This window comes from Mobula hypostoma, chromosome 1, assembly GCF_963921235.1.
Source record: "Mobula hypostoma chromosome 1, sMobHyp1.1, whole genome shotgun sequence".
NCBI classification, from domain to species: domain Eukaryota; kingdom Metazoa; phylum Chordata; class Chondrichthyes; order Myliobatiformes; family Myliobatidae; genus Mobula; species Mobula hypostoma.
Window position 1 is genome coordinate 168788787 of NC_086097.1, and position 17297 is coordinate 168806083.

Genomic DNA, 17297 nt, shown 5'->3' on the forward strand with positions numbered 1-17297 from the left:
AAATGACAATGGCATGAAGCATGAGTGTATTGGAAAAAAAAACATTAAAACATTTAACTGCAGCATCTATGGACAATCATTTAAAGAATTAACACATAGGTTTAAGTCATGTACTCCCCTTTAAGATGCAAAATCAAACAGGAAAACTAGTCTGTCCATGGCCATCAGTAGAAGTTAGAGACGACATTAGAAAACGTGCCAAAAGAAAACAAAAGCAGGAAATCATGATTTCCAAAGGCAAATTATGTTTGGAACATCCACTGGAATTTTCTGAAGTTATAATTAATAGAATGCAATAGGGTAAATCAGTTAATGTTGTATATTTACACTTTAAGGCAGCTTTGTAAGTCGCCACACCATAGATTATTAAGCAAAATTAGAGGTTATTAACAAGTGTAAAACAAGAATTAGCAGAGAACCCAAAATGAATAATTTGGAGGATGGAACAAATAGTGGGCCACAGGGTCAAACGCTGTATGCACAAGCTCGTTGATGATGCAAAACTGGGCAGTAATGTAGACTGCCAAAAGGATGCAGAAAGATTTCATTAAGATGTGAACAGGTTAAATAAATGTGCATGGTCATGGCAGCTGGTATATAACTGGAAAAAAGGTTAGGTCACCACCCCACTCCCGGTAGAAAAAAAATAGAAGGGTGAGTAGACTTTCAATGCTTAGAGTTTGGTGTTCGTAAGCACCTTGGTGTACTTGGACACCAATATACAGTACTACATAACTAACATACAGTTCCAGGTAGCAAATAGTATGTTGGCCTTTATAGCCAAAGGATTTAAGAACATAATTCTTTCTCCCATTATATGGGATTTTGTTGACACATGTGCACGTCTGATCAATCTACCAAAGGAAGCAAATATTCAAGATGGAGGAAGTGCAACATAAGCTCAAGAGAGTGATTCATTACACGAGGACTGGCCCTACACTGATAAGTTTAGACAAATGAGTGGTAATGTCTTTGAAATGTACAAAATGGTATAGTGTACAAACAGGCCATGACATAGTAGAGGTATGGATGCTTCCCTTGGCTGAGTATCAGAAATAAGAGATGAAAGTGAATTTTCTTCATCCCATAGTAGTTATTTAGACTTCTTTACCAAAGGAGCTATGAAAGCTCAGCCACTTAGCATACATAAGAAAGCCCATTACCAATTTTTTCGATATTAGGGAAATAAAACTATTTGGTTTAGTGCAGGAAAATAGTATTAAAATTAAAGACCAGCCATGATATTATTGAATGCAGAATCAGGCACGAGGGGTTGAATATCCAACTCTTGCCTCTATTTCTTATGGTCTACAAAATCAGTAACCTGGCACCAAGCTGATAATTTTCTCAAAACCTCAACCATTACCCAGTTAAATAGAACATGGTTCTAAGGTGGAAGATCTTTGTGCAAGACTGACAGAGAAATCCTGTATATGCACCCTCTCTTAGAATTGTACCCAAGACTCAACATATAGATTACTGGGGTAGAAAAGTATACTGGTAACATTATATACTTTAATAATGAATGAATACTTTGTTTTCACCTGCATCCTGTTAAGCTCTCCCAGAAAACAACATCCCCATTTGTTCCACAGGTTATCACCCAAGTGTGGGGCACCCTTCTTGCTTTTGTTCCTACACACACGTAGGCATCCAATCCAAAGCCCAGCAGCAAACTGCACAGTAAGGTGGCATGATCCTCACAGTCTCCCTAAAGGTAACCAAAAGTAGATAGACTGATTGTCCCCAATGGAGAAAAAAAACATTCACCCCAAAACATCCCAATTTAACAATAATTAGATACACTAAAGCAGAATCCTTTTGTCTCTTTCATGCCGAAATCTATGCTTCCCTAACTTTCATCCAATCTCTGGTCAACTAATAGAAAAATAGAAAATAATTTGCTAACTTAACAAGGACTTCCCCAAAAAATAACTGATTGGATGTATAAAATGTTTTCATACATCCCATGAACACAATAAACTTATTTATTTTAACACAGAATGGGGCTATCCATCCCAACAGGACAACGTTGGCCCTCAAGTGCAATTCCGTCAATCCCATTCCCACTCTCAATTCCCTGTGGCTCAGCAATATATGCTCCTTCACGTGCCCATCAATTCCTCTTTGATGCTTTTGCCATGCGACAATGAGGATAGAAATAGAATGAGGTCGCGGATAAATATGTTGCTGAAGAATCGGAGTGGGGGCCGGGATTCAGATTTCTGGATAATTGGGATCTCTTCTGGGGCAGGTGTGACCTGTACAAAAGGGACAGTGATGCTGGGAAGGTCATGTAATAAGGATAATGTCACAATTGTACTGGGGGACTTCAACATGCAAGGGAATTGGGAAAATCAGGTTGGTGTTGGATCACGAGAGGGAATTTGTTGAATGCCGACAAGATGTACTTGAGCCTATTGAGCCTACTAGGGGAAAGGCCATCTTAGATTGGGTGTTGTATGATAGCCCAGGTCTTATTAGGGAGCTTAACGTAAAGGGACTCTTACGAGGCCGTGATCACAATATGACTGCAATTTGAGAGAGAGAAGCACAAGTCACATATATCAGTATCGCAGTGGAATAAAGGGAATTACAAAGGCATGAGAGAGGAGTTTGCCCAGGTGGATTGGAGGAGGATACTGGCGGGGATTTCAGCGGAGCAGAGATGGCTGAAGTTCCTTGGAATAGTTCGCAAAGCACAGGATAGATATGGCCCACAGGAGCAGTTGTTTTCAAATGGTGGAGGTAGAAAACCGTGGCTGACAACGGAAGTCAAGGACTGCATAAAAACTAAGGAAAGGGCATATAAGATAGCAGAAGTGAGTGGCAAGTTGGATGATTGGGAAGCTCTTAAAATCCAACAAAAGGCAACTAAAAAAGCTACAAGGAAAAAGGTGAAATATGAGGGCAAACTAGCCAATAATATAAAGCAGGATACTAAAAGTTTTTTCAGTTATATAGAGTAAAAGGGAGGTGAGAATTGATATTGGACCACTGGAAAATAATGCTGGTGAGGTAATAATGGGGGACAAAGAAATGACAGATAAACTTAATGGATACTTTGCATCAGTCTTCACTGTGGGAGACCCAAGCAGTGAGCCAGAGGTCCGTGAGCTTCAGAGAGCAGAACTGAGTGTCTTTGCTACTACAAAGGAAAAAGTGCTAGGTAAACTCAAAGATCTGACAGTAGGTAAGTCACCTGGACCAGATGGACTACATCCCTGAGACCTGAGAGAGGTTGCTGAAGAGATAATGATGCATTGATCATGATCTTTCAAGAATCATTTGATTCTGGCATGGTCCCAAAGGACTGGAAAATTGCAAATGTCACTCCACTCTTTAAGAAAGAGGAAAGCAAAAGCGAAGAAATCATAGGTCAGTTGGCCAAACCTCAGTGATTGGGAAAGTGTTGGAGTCTATTATTAAGGATGAGGTTTTGGGGTACTTGGAGACTAATGATAAAATAAGTCAAAGGCAGCATGGTTTCTGTAAAGGGAAATCTTGCCTGACAAATCTGTTAGAATTCTTCAAGGAAGTAACAAGCAAGGTGGACAAAGGAGTGGCTTTGTATGTTATTTACCTGGATTTTCAGAAGGCATTTGATACGATGCCACATATGAGGCTGCTTAACAAGGTAAAATCCTATGGCATTACAAGAAAGATGCTGGCATGGATAGAGTAATAGCTGACAGGCAGGAGGCAGTGAGTGGGAATAAAGGGGGCCTTCTCTGGTTGGCTGCCAGTGACTAGTGGTGTTCCTCAGGGGTCAGTATTGGGACCGCTGCTGTTCACATTATTTGTCAATAATTTAGGTAGTAGAATTGATGGCTTTGTGGCAAAGTTTGCGGATGATACGAAGATAGATAGAGGGGAAGGTGGTGCTGAGGAAGCAATGTGGATGCAGCAGGACTTGGACAAATTGGAAGAACGGGCAAAAAGTGGCAGATGGAAGAGTGTTGGAAAATGTATGATAGTACATTTTGGTAAAAGGAACAATACTGCAGACTATTATCTTTTAGGGGAGGAAGTTCATACGTTAGGGGTGCAAAGGGACTTAGGAGTCCTCGTGCAAGACTCCCAGAAGGTTAATTCACAGGTTGAATCTGTAGTAAAGAAGGCAAATGCAATGTTGGCATTCATTTCAAGGGGAATAGAATTTAAAAGCAAGGAGATAATGCTGAGCCTTTATAAGACACTAGTCAGGCCGCACTTGGAGTACTGTCAATAGTTTTGGACCCAATATCTCAGAAAGGATGTGTTGCCATTGGAGAGAGTCCAGAGGAGTTTCACAAGGATCATTCCAAGAATGAAGAGGTTAACATATGGGAAGCATTTGGCAGCTTTGAGTCTGGAATTTAGAAGAATTGAAACTTAACAAAAGTTGGAAGGACTAGATAAGGTGGATGTGGAGAGGATGTCTCCTATTGTAGGGGTATCCAGAACTAGAGGGCACAGCCTCAAAATTGAGAGGTCACCTTTTAGAACAGAGGGAAGGAGGATTTTTTTAGCCAAAGAGTAGTGAATCTGTGGTATGCTTTGCCACAGACTGTGGTGGAGGCCAAGTCCATTGGTATGTTTAAGGCAGCAGTTGATAGTTTCCTGATTGGTCAGGGCATCAAAGGATATGACGAGAAGGTAGATTTATTGGGTTGAGTGGGATCTGGGATCAGCCAGTGATGGAATGGTGTAGCACAATCGACAGGCTGAACTGCCTAATTCTGCTTCTATGTCTTATGGTCTTACTAACATTAAGGAATAATTAACCTATCAGAGTATCATTGGCCTTGTTAAGAAACTGAAGTACTCAGTGGAAACTCTCACAGTATGGGGAACACATGCAAACTTCACCTAGGCAGCACCAAATCAGGATTGAAACTAATGTTTGGACTGAAGACGCAGTGCTTACTGCAGTAGCACCATGTCACATCTAAACTACAAGTACTTCAACCTTCCTTAAAATTCACCAAAAACTTTCTGTTACTGATGAATCTGTAAAATATATAACCCATTAGATTACAATTCAGTATCACATATTTAATTTTTAGACAAATTTCTTTCACACAATATTGTAGGAACAAAACATGATTAAACAATTCTGGAATTAAAATTGCTGAGAATGGGAATGAGATGCAAAGGCCAAGCAACGGACTTAGAATACTTTACACAAATAATTTAAAGGTAAAATATTGTGGATACTGGACATCTGAAATATAAAAAACAATGGGAATATTGGAAACTCTTCAGCTAAGCAGGCAGCATCTGTGGAAAGAGAAACAGTTAATGTTTCTGGTTCATGATCCTTCTGGGAACCAGAGGAAATTGGAGATGATCTGTTTTTAGGATGAAGAGAGTGGGGGCTGAGAATAAATGGGTGGAAGATAGAAGAGTTTAATGATATGATAGTGAAAAATGAATAAGAGACAACAGAATTAGTAAAAGAATAACCAGAGTAGATATAAATGAGAGAAACATTATTGTTACCTGGAATAGAGAATAAGGGGTAGCAAGACTCAAGGAAATGAGAGGAGTAGTGTACCATAAGGATTAGTACTCAGGCTTCTGTTCCTCACAATTTACATTAATGAAGTACAACACTCAAATTTCTGGGAGTTGCTCCTTGAAGGGCAGGTTGAGGGGAGGGGTGGAAGAGTCAAAGCTGATGACTGTACCAAATTAACAATGATAAATAGTAATAAGATACCTCATGGGAGGAGAGCTATTTAAGAGGTTGGTTACACTAATGAGTGATGAGTTACAGGCACCAAGAAACAAGGGAGAGGGGTGGAGAAAATGGAGGGGATTTCTTTGAAAGGGTGGAGATTAAAAGGTACTGAATGACAAGTTGTCCTGGTGTGTCCAGGAAACTACTAGCTCACAAAGTTCTTTAATAGGAGTACACCTGACAATGTATGCATTTCAAGCAGGATTGAGGGTGTGTGTGGGGGGGGGTTTGGAGGAGAAAATGATCACTCAGTATCAAATGGTCAACTATAAAGACATTGTCCTTGTTCTCTTCCCCCTTCTCTGCAAACATCTTCAATTTTTAACTTTTCCAAGTGAGTAGTGCAATTTGAGGGAGTTGATTGGAATGTATCACAGGGAAAATTATTGGGGAACAGAGATTCAGTGATCTAGCAGACTCAATGGACTAAAACTGCCTTCTCTCTGTCATAAGAAAATTATAGAAATACTATGATATCAAATTCTAACTTTGCTTTAAAATATCTAATTTAGCTTTTAACAAAGATAGACCTGAAAATAAAACTAAATAGTAAGATAAGTACCTTGCCTTTACAGAGAAAACTCAGGAGAGTGCACCATTGTTCTTGTTTGGATCCACCTCCAACCGTGGTGGCTCTCTCATAGCCAAGAACATTGACAAACCTAGCAGCTTGTCTTGGTGTGTCCAGAAGCCTGCCAGCCCGCAAAGGTTTTACATAAGAGCACACTGGACGATTTATACCATTTTCGTCCTGAGGAAGAAGAAAGGTGAAAATAGTCAATTTCTTCAGCATAGTTAATTCAGGTGCAAAATAATACATTCTATAATCTGAACAAAGAAAATAGAATCTGAAGTTCTTAAACACAGACGCATTATTCTATGACCAACCATTAAAAATGGCAGGGTTGCAGGTACTTGCAAAATTACCTTACTATCTGAAATACGAAATTAAAATTTAACATTTTAGTAACATAAGCTTAAACACTCACCTGTGCAAAGATTTTCACAAGTCTGGTGTTATGTGAAGGCCTGATCTGAAGATACTCTCTCCACCACTGTTTGGCATATATGAGATACAAACGTTCCTTTTCTGCAGACTTTTGACGTTCTAATGTTAGCTGTAAATTTTAACAGTTAAAAATATGAAACAAAGTTTGGCCATAAATTCTTACACAGCACAGATACTATGTCACAGTGATTCTCTACAACATGTTGATAAGCGATGGATGTCACCATTGCCATGTATCATAGGCAGTGTTGAAATCCGATCACATGGTTAACTGTTTTTTATTGTGATAATTTCCTTGCTCTTGAACAAAATCTTAACAAAAGTTCAACTTCCTTGATAAATCATTAGGCTGAATATGTTAAGCCAGAATAAATGAGCTGGCAGGCAACTTAACTACAGGGTAAGAAGTTGTGGGAAGGAATCCAATGTAAAGGAAACCACATGATGAACACTACACAAAGCACACTAGATTGTTACAAGTGTAAGTGAATCACTGCTTCACGTGGAAGGACTGTTTGGATCCCAAGTGGTGGAAAGAGGTGAAAGGACTGTCCCCCCGCCCCCCCCCCCAAATGTCATCCCTATAGGATGCTTTCTAGGACCAGAGGGTAACAGCCTCAGAACCTCAGAGATGGCAAGGTATTTTGTTAGCCAAAGGGTGGTAAATCTGTGAAATTCATTGCCACAGATGGCTGTGAAGGCCTAGTCATTAGGCATATTTAAAGTGGTGGTTGGTAGGCCATTGATTAGCATGGGCATCAAAGGTTACAAGGAAAAGATAAAAAATGGGGTTGCAGCATCCTAGCCTGAAATGTTGACTATTCACTCTTTTCCATTGATGCTGTCTGGCCTGCTGAGTTCCTCCAGCATTTTGTGTTTGTTACTTCTGCAACAATTTTTTGTTGTTTAGAAGGTGGCAAAGGGTTGTATTGGATATGGTTAAGGTTCATACAACATGTTAGAAGTACAGAATTCTAGGATTTTTACCTCGTGATCATGAGGCAACAGCAATATACATTTTGGCTAGAGTAACATATGACCTGGAAGGTAAACAAGATGGAAATGATTCTCAAGCTGCCTTTCTTTTAACTGGTGTTGGGGATCATGTTTTTGGGAAGAATTGCTTGTGTTGCCTATACAGTAGCCACATTGCTTTTGCTTTCCTGCGAAGAGAGCGGATTCTAAATATCAAACTAATACAAATTTTTCCAAAAATAAGTTAGTTTTCCTTGTACAATGAGTAACTCACAGGAAAACTGCCTTCTGTTCATTTATTTAATTTTTGAAAAATGAATCAGCTTGTAACTTACAATGAGCTCCGTTTACTGGGAACCTCCATTTGGTGGAAAATCAAGAGTGTGGCAACTTGCAGCAGGCTGCTCACTGCAGATCCACTCATCACATCTATTATAATCATTGTAATTTTTAAAAATCTAAATTCTGTTTCTGCACTTTATTCTGCATTGTTATTGTTTTACCTTATCTACCTCAATGCACTGTCTAATTATTTCATCTGTATGAAAAGTATGCAAAACAAGCTTTTAATTGCATCTTAATACATGTGACTATAATAATAAATGAAAACCAGCAATGTGAATGGTGCAAAATTAAAATTTTAATGCTTCAAGAAATATTGGCAAATGTTCTAGGAGGTTGTCAGTCGGTTTTCATCACCTCAGATAGATAGAAGATAAATAGTCAAATATCAAAACTTTGGTCAGACCAGAGTGTGCATCATATTTTGTTGATGATTAGATAAATTCTGACACCAATTTTGACTGATGTCAGGTGATACCTTGTTGGCATCTCCTAGGGAACTGCTGAAGCTATTGTTATTGTAGTGCAACCCCACACATTGCCAATACTGTTCTCAGCTACAGTTTCTCATTTGCTATTATCAATGCAAAAGGAATTCATATCCTTTTATAACTTCACCTGGTCACCCTGCTTCACTGCCAATAGAGCAAAGCGCATAAGAATAAAAACCCCATAAAGAGTATTACCAAGAAAATGGGCAATAGAATTGCTATTGCCATCTTGTTTAGAGGATGGTGCTGCTTTGCTTTGTTCTGAGTAATGCAAGAGAATAATTGTTTGAACTTTTTAAGCAGGTGAGATGGAACAATCTAGGACATACATTTAACCAGAACCAGGAACAGAATTTGTAAAAAAGAATAAATTACCTAGAAAATTAGAAGTTTGGTCGGAGTGAAAAACAGAAAAGATTGTTTTCTAAGAAGCTGATATCCTCCCTCAGATTCTACCGGTATTTCTCTAGAACAATGAAATAATCAGCGGCATTACACCAGCCTTTTCCAAGTTTTTACTTGCAGTGATTGGGCCTAAACAGATCTGTTTAGGAGCAACGTACATACCACTTCAGCAAGTGACACTATCAAAAGACTTGTTCTCACCCAATTCATTACAAAAATCAGGAAATTATACCCAAGATAGATTACAACAGATACAGTACCTGAGTGTCAACTACTTCCTGGCTGAGTGGCTGTATCAGATGGGGATATATTTCAAGTTTTAGATTTAAAACTCCAACTGGAACTTTAGATTCAGTGCCTGAAAAAATTTGAATAAACATTTCATGACAAGTGCATTCAAAGCTACAGTCTTAATACTAATGAAACTTGATTCAGAATGTATCAAACACAAAAATGTGACAGGTCATGATTGTCAAATATCTATGAACAATAACAAATTTAGAAGTGTGGGATATGCACTCAATAAGAGGTGGCAAGGAGGGGCTGAATGCAAACTAGGTATGACACCCCATGTCAGTTAAAAAATATTCTCACTTCAACTTTTCCTGTTTAAATTGGAAATCAAAATAATGCTTGATTTATTATATTTCCTTGTTGCAAGTATTCAAAACATTGTCTTTGTCACTAGTAAAATGTGTTTTCACAAAGCAGACAAAATAGAGTCATAGAAAAGTGCAGCACAGAAGTAGGCCCTTCAAGGCATCTAGTCCCTGTTGAACCATTTAAACTGCCTACTCCCATAAAAGCTAAGGGAAAACACTTTTCCAAAATTACACTTTATGTCTAAAATTAGAATACATGGATTCACAAGGCAAAAGCAGCCATTCTAAGCCTTTATTTGCTTTTTGAAACACCCATCCAATACTTCCAGAACCTTTTAATTATAATGTAAAGAGTTAGTCTATGATGTAACTAATCATTAAGTCGTCCAAAGTTGCATTTACATTAAATTTACTGACATTTTCCTTAATTTTTCATTTGATTACTATCCACGGCAACTGTGGACCATTTAAATAAATGCACAAACTCTTGAACTAGTGTTACTGCTGTGGATCCCAAACTTTATTGGGCTACTGCCCTCTTGGTTCCTAGATCATATCCACTGTGCCACACCCCATCTAGCCATTACTTAAAAACTATAAAGAATTTTGAATACAATGCACAGTGAAAGAAAATAGAATTTGCAAATTCAAAGCAGTGACAATTGCAAAAACTATTCAAATCTATTTAAAGCTACAAATAAAATGATTTATTTATTTAATTACAGTAAAAATAATTTACATCTACAATTTTAGAGCATACATTAGTACTCCAAACATTCACTTAATTACTTTTTCACATTCAATGAGATGGATGGGCTTGGTGCAGTGAAATCAGGTTCTCATCATCAGGCTAAATATCACTCAGGAAGAGTCTCAGATCCTCATTTAGTCTGCAGCTGTTTTGTTGCTTTGAAAGAAGTTGGGCAACTGCACTGAAACCACGCAACACTAAATAGGATGTTGGAAAGGCTATAAAGACATCTTGACCTTTTTCCACAGTACAGGATAACACTCAGAGATTTCTTTCTGCCACCAAGAGACTTGACGTGATTTTTTCAACCTCAGCTTCAGCTCAAAGTCATTTTGCAGAAATCAGTCCTTCATCTATCTTGTTAATTCATTACAAGTATTCACAAATGGATTTATTACCCAATCTAGTAGTTGGGTCAAGAGAAGATCCTGAAATCCCTGTTACGTGTTTATGCAGCTCACCCAGTTGGGCACAGCATACATGATGATCATCTGGCATTTTCTTTCTCTTCCTACTAAAAGAGGCTCAGAAATTAGAAAAGGTTGCATTGGACAATGTTGCACTTCAATAGGGTTAACTTGGACAGAAATGTGGAGACGACTGATATGACTTTGGTAAGATCCACATTTCCTTACAATTGAAGATTGATTTCATTAAATGTTGCAAATAATTTTAAGAAATAGGCAATGTCATGCCTAATATTCTTGAGTTGATTATTGAATGAAGCATTCAAGTCGTCAAAGAATTTTTATCAGTTTCAAAATAGAGAGCATGGAACTTAATTTTACTTACTGCTGCAATAAGAGTATTTAATTATTTGTGGAGCCAATCATTTTGGTTTTTTTTGGTGACAAGATGTTGTCTGTGAATTACAGTGAATGGCAAATGTTAGCTACAGCTTTTTGCCAAGGACGTTATAACCTCATGGTGGTATTCTGTCACTGATGCACCCTATCTGTTGTACCAGCAAGAATGTTGGCAAGCAAAATGTCCTTCTTTGAAAAATTGCTCATTTGGAATAAAGTGGACGAACTTGTAGCGCAATTAAAGATTAGTCGGCATGACGTTGTGAGCATCACAGAACTGTGGCTGCAAGGAGGTCACAGTTGGGAGTTTAACACGAAGAGGATATACTTTGTATTGACAGGACAGGCAGGGAGGTATAGGCCATGTGTGGCTCTGTTGGTAAGAGATGGAATTACATCTTTAGAAAGAGGTGACTTAGGGTCAGAGAATGTTGAATATTAGTGGGTGGATTTAAGAAACTGCAAAGGTAAAAAAACCATTATGGGAATCATATCTAGGCCTCCAAACAGTAGCCAAGCTGTAGGATTGAGATTGCAAGGGAAGCTGGAAAGGACATGTAATAAGGGTAATGTCACAATTGCAATGGTGACTTCAATATGCAAAGGGATTGGGAAAATCAGGTTGGTGTTGGATTGCATGAGAGTGAACTTATTGGATGCCTAGAAGATGGCTTCTTAGAACAGCTTGTGCTTGAGCCTACTCAGGGAAAGGCCATCTTAGATTGGGTGTTGTGTAATAACCCAGATCTTATTAGGGAGCTTAACATAAAGGAACCCTTACGAGGCAGTGACCATAATATGATTGAATTCATACTGCAATTTGAGGGGGAGAAGCACAAGTCACTTGTATCAGTATCGCAATGGAATAAAGGGAATTACAAAGGCATGAGACAGGAGATTGCCCAGGTGGATTGGAGGAGGATACTGGCAGGAATGATGGCAAAACAGAAGTGGCTGAAATTCCTGGGACTTGTTCACAAGGTGCAGGATAGATACATCCCACAGGAGAATTTCTCAAACGACAGAACTGGCAACCATGGCTGACAAGGAAAGTTAAGGACTGCATAAAAGCCAAGGAAAGGGCATTCAAGGTAGCAGAATGAGTGGGAAGTTGGTTGATTGGGAAGCTTTTAAAATCCAACAAAAGGCAACTAAAAAGCTACAAGACGGGAAAGGATGAAACATGAGGGCAAACTAGCCGATAATATAAAGCAGGTTACTGAAAGTTTTTTTTTCCCAGTAATACAAATAGTAAAAGGGAGGTAAGGGTTGATATTGGACCACTGGAAAATGATGCTGGTGAGGTAGTAATAGGGGACTAAGAAATGGCAGATGAACTTAATGGATACTTTGCATCTGTCTTCACTGTGGAAGACACTAGTAGTGTTCCAGAGGTCTTTGAGAGTCAGGGAGCAGAAGTAAGTGCTATTGCTATTACAAAGGAAAAAGTGTTAGGTAAATGGAAACGGTCTTAAGGTGGATAAGTCATCTGCTCTAGATGGACAACATCCCAGACTCCTGAGAGAGGTTGCTGAAGAGATGACGGATGCATTGGTCATGATCTTTCAAGAATCACCTGATTCTGGCATAGTCCTGGAGGACTGGAAAATTGCAAATGTCACTCCACTCTTCAAGAAGAGAGGATGACAAAATAAACTAAATTGTAGGCCAGTTAGCCTACCCTCAGGTTGGGAAAGTGTTGGAGTCCATTACTAAGGATGAGGTTTTGGGGTACTTTGAGACTCGCGATAAAATATGTCAAAATCAGCATGGTTTCTGTAAAGGGAAATCTTGCCTGACAAATCTGTTAGAATTCTTCAAAGAAGTAACAAGCAGGTTGGACAAAGGGGAGGCAGTGGATGTCATTTACTTGGATTTTCAGAAGTCATTTGATAAGGTGCCACACACGAGGCTGCTTAACAAGATAAAATTCTATGGTGTTACAGGAAATATACAGGCATGATTAGAGGAGTGGCAGATAGGCAAGAGGTAGTGAGTGGAAATAAAGGGGGCCTTCTCTGGTTGGCTGCCAGTGACTAGCGGTGTACCTCAGGACTCTGCTTTGGGACTGCTACTTTTCAGATTGTTTGTCAATAATTTAGATAGTGGAATTGGTGGCTTTACGGCAAAGTTTGTGAATGATACGGAGATAGGTGGAGGGGTAGGTAGTGCAGAAGAAGCAATACCATTGCAGCAGGACTTAAATTAGAAGAATGGGCAGAAAAGTGGTAGATGGAACGCAGTGTTAGGAAATGTATGATAATGCATTTTGGTAAAAGGAACAACAGTGCAGACTATTATCTAAATGGGAAAAAAATTCAAACATCAGAGATTCCAACTTAGGAGTCCTCGTACAAGACTCCCAGAAGGTTAATTCACAAGTTGAGTCTGTGGTAAAGAAGGCAAATGCAATGTTGGCATTTATTTCAAGGGGAATAGAATATACAAACAATGAGATAATGCTAAGCCTTCATAAGGCACTAGCTAGGCCGCAGTTGTGAGAATTGTCAAAAGTTTTGGGCCCCTTATCTCAGAAAGGATGTGTTGTCATTGGAGAAAATCCAGAGGAGTTTCACGAGGATGATTCCAGGAATGAGGAGGTTAAAATATGAGGAGCGTTTGGCAGCTTTGGGTCTGTTCTCACTGGAATTTAGAAGAATGCGGGAGAATTTCATTGAAACCTACTGAATGTTGGAGGGACTAGGTAAGGTGAATGTGGAGAGGCTGCTCCTTCTGGCGGGGCTACCCAGAACTGGAGTGTACAGCCACAAAATTGAGGGGCAACCTTTTAGAACAGAAGGAGGTATTTCTTTTAGCCAAAGAGTGGTGAATCTGTGGAATGCTCTGCCAGACTGCAGTGGAGGTCATCCATGGGTATATTTAAAGCAGATCGTCCTTGAAGGTTCTCAGTCATCATAAATCAAGGCAAGTGGTCTTGCTGTCGCCGAGAATGTGCCCACTGACATTACAGCTAAATACAAGCAGCACAAGTATTTGAGACAAGCCTTGAAAGCTTGCGGCTACCCAGACTAGGCCTTCATCAAGGCAGCAACAAAAACCAGATGGGACGTCAGCCCAATAGACAGAGGTAAGGAGCAAGGCAGATGGAAAAACAGTCATCCCACATGTAGCTGGAGTTTCAAAGAAACGCAAAAGGATTTTCAACAAACACTGAATCCCTGTGTTTTTTTAAACCTACAAACACTCTCAGATAGAAGCTCGTCCACCCCCAGGATCCTACACCCAAACGTAAACACAGCATTGTTGTATATGTTATCCAATGCAATGAGAGCTGCACAGATCGGTGAGACAAAACAACCACTTCACAAATGGATGGCACAACATAGGAGGACCAACACCCCAGGTCAAGACTCTGCTGTATATCTACATCTGAAGGACAAGGGACTCTCCTTTGATGGTATATTTTGGATACGGAGGACAGGTGGTTTGAAAGAGGGGTTAAAGAAGCTAACTTTGTCAAAATGGGAAAGCCATCCCTGAACAGAGGGGGTGGGGTACCTACCAGCTACTTACAATGCAGTTCGAACATCTCTACCCTGGCATCTCCACAACAGTTCACACCTCCATTCATGCAAAGACTAATGACCCTCTCGTTACATCTATGACTTAATGACCCTCATGTGATTATTATACCTTTGAACAACTCAGTTTGTAATCCGGAAAACTACGCACAATGGATTGGAACTGAAAAAGGCCTCTTGATTGAGTGGCAAAACATCTTCTAGACAACACAGCAAGTCCAGTTGCCTTGATTTACTACTGCTTGATATTTAAAGCGGAAGTTGATAAATTCCTGATTGGTTGGTGCATCAAGGGATATAGTGAGAGTATAGGTGTATGGGGTTGAATGGGATCAGGGATTAGCCATGGTAAAATGGTGGAGTGGACTTGATGGGCTGGGACTTTCCAGATTTAGTAATGAATAACGAAATGTTGTATGAAGCACACAAACCATCATTGTTTCGTTGTAAAGGGTTGATAAATGTTTTGAATTGTTATCCATTTCCGAAAGTTTTCACAAAGTGACCGAAAATAAGCCAAGATCTTGTTTGCTTTATCAAAGAGTATTCTTTTCAAACATTCACGGAACCCGGACTGTTTCTTTGCTTCATTTGAAAAAAAAACTATCACACAAACAGACACATTGGCTGCCGTTGGTTGCTTGGTGCTGGTATAAATCCACACTTCAGAGATATCACACTTCTTTTTTGTTTGGCCCACTTCTGCCATTTTCCTTATAGATTAACAACCACAGTCAATCACCTATTGTTTAAGTCCTACCTCACGCACTGCAATCAGTAAAGGGGAAAGTTATGACATCACAGTTAGAAACATAGAAAACATACAGCCCACAAAGCTGTGCCGAACATGTCCCTACCTGAGAACTACCTAGTCTTTACCCATAGCCCTCTACGTTTCTAAGCTCCATGTACCCATCAGGAGTCTCTTAAAAGACCCTATCGTTTCCGCCTTCACCGGCAGCTCATTCCATGCACTCATCACTCTCTGCATAAAAAATTTAACCCTGACATCTCCTCTGTACCTACTTCCAAGCACCTTAAAACTAGTCATAGTCATACTTTATTGATCCTGGGGGAAATTGGTTTTCATTACAGTTGCACCATAAATAATTAATTAGTAATAAAACCATAAATAATTAAATAGTAATATGTAAATTATGCCAGGAAATAAGTCCAGGACCAGCTTATTGGCTCAGGGTGTCTGATCCTCCAAGGGAGGAGTTGTAAAGTTTGACGGCCACAGGCAGGAATGACTTCCTATGACGCTCTGTGTTGCATCTCGGTGGAATGAGTCTCTGGCTGAATGTACTCCTGTGCCCAACCAGTACATTATGTAGTGGATGGGAGACATTGACCAAGATGGCATGCAATTTGGACAGCATCCTCTTTTCAGACACCACCCTCTCATGCTAGCCATTTCAGCCCTGGGAAAAAGCCTCTGACTATCCACACGATCAATGCCTCTCATCATCTTGTACACCTCTATCAAGTCACCTCTCATCCTCTGTCGCTCCAAGGAGAAAAGGCCGAGTTCACTCAACCTATTCTCATAAGGCATGCTCCCCAATCCAGGCAACATCCTTGTAAATCTCCTCTGCACCCTTTTTATGGTTTCCACATCCTTCCTGTAGTGAGGCGACCAGAACTGAGCACAGTACTCCAAGTGGGGTCCGACCAGGGTCCTATATAGTTGCAACATTACCTCTCAAGCAAAATATCTCGGCTGGACCACAGGCTGGAGAAATGTGGTCAAGACCATTTGAAAGAGCAGATTCTGAACTTTATCCCATTGAACTCCAAACCCTACTTCACAGGAATTGTGTCACTGCATGATTAGAATATGGGTATCGTACTACAGTAGTGATGGCAATAATGCATGGGAAATAACATGATTTCATCAGTCCAGAATTCCCTTGATATGCCAAATACTTAAGTGTCAGATTGCTTTTCATCAATTATAACACGTTTCAAGAGAATGGTAGGTTAGCAAGAGATGAAGTTATGAGGTGATCATTGTATTTCATTATGATTTCATTATGAGGCACTAAAGATCAAATACCAAGATAAGCAATTAATTTCTTAAATTGGGCCTGTAAACACTCAGCTGCTTCTCCTTGCTACTCAGTGCCCCACCCCCACCACCCCATTAGTTTTATCTCCCCCTTCAAAACTCCCACTGGCCTCAGGGACAGAGGTCAATATCACCCACTTTGGGAATCACTGGTTTAGAGTCTTTACATAGTTTAATTCCAGATTACAATTTAAAGATCTAAACTGCATTGCTGAAAGTTTTAGACGGTAAGATACTTTATTGACTCCAAAGGAAATTACAGTGTCACAGAAGCATTACAAGTGCACAGACATACAAGTATTAGAAGAGAAGAGAAGAGAAAAAGAATATAAAAAACAAGTTACCACAAACAGTCTAACAGGAGGGGGTCATCACTTCCCCGGCTATAGGTTGAATCATTATGCTGCTCCAAAGAGCAGTATATGAGGCCATTCTTACCCTTGGCCTCAAGGGTAAGAATGGCCTCATATACTGCTCTTTGGAGCAGCACAGTTGTCTTATAGCCTATTACTAAAAGTGTTCCTCTGTTCAGCCAAGATGGCATGCAGAGTTCAGAAACATTGTCCAGAATTGCCAAG

The 17297-nt window shown here is 39.7% G+C and overlaps 1 protein-coding gene across 2 annotated transcripts in view; it reads right to left on the reverse strand.

The window, feature by feature from the left end:
- cep76 (centrosomal protein 76) overlaps nucleotides 1–17297 on the reverse strand; it is a 75868-nt gene that overhangs the window by 34837 nt on the left and 23734 nt on the right. For both annotated transcript variants that reach the window (XM_063040877.1, XM_063040873.1), the window contains exons 6-9: nucleotides 9208–9305; nucleotides 6715–6843; nucleotides 6288–6476; nucleotides 1545–1711 (exon numbers count right to left, since the gene is read on the reverse strand). In XM_063040877.1, the coding sequence (XP_062896947.1) occupies nucleotides 1545–1711; nucleotides 6288–6476; nucleotides 6715–6843; nucleotides 9208–9305 (583 nt within the window). The remainder of the gene's footprint in view (nucleotides 1–1544; nucleotides 1712–6287; nucleotides 6477–6714; nucleotides 6844–9207; nucleotides 9306–17297) is intronic.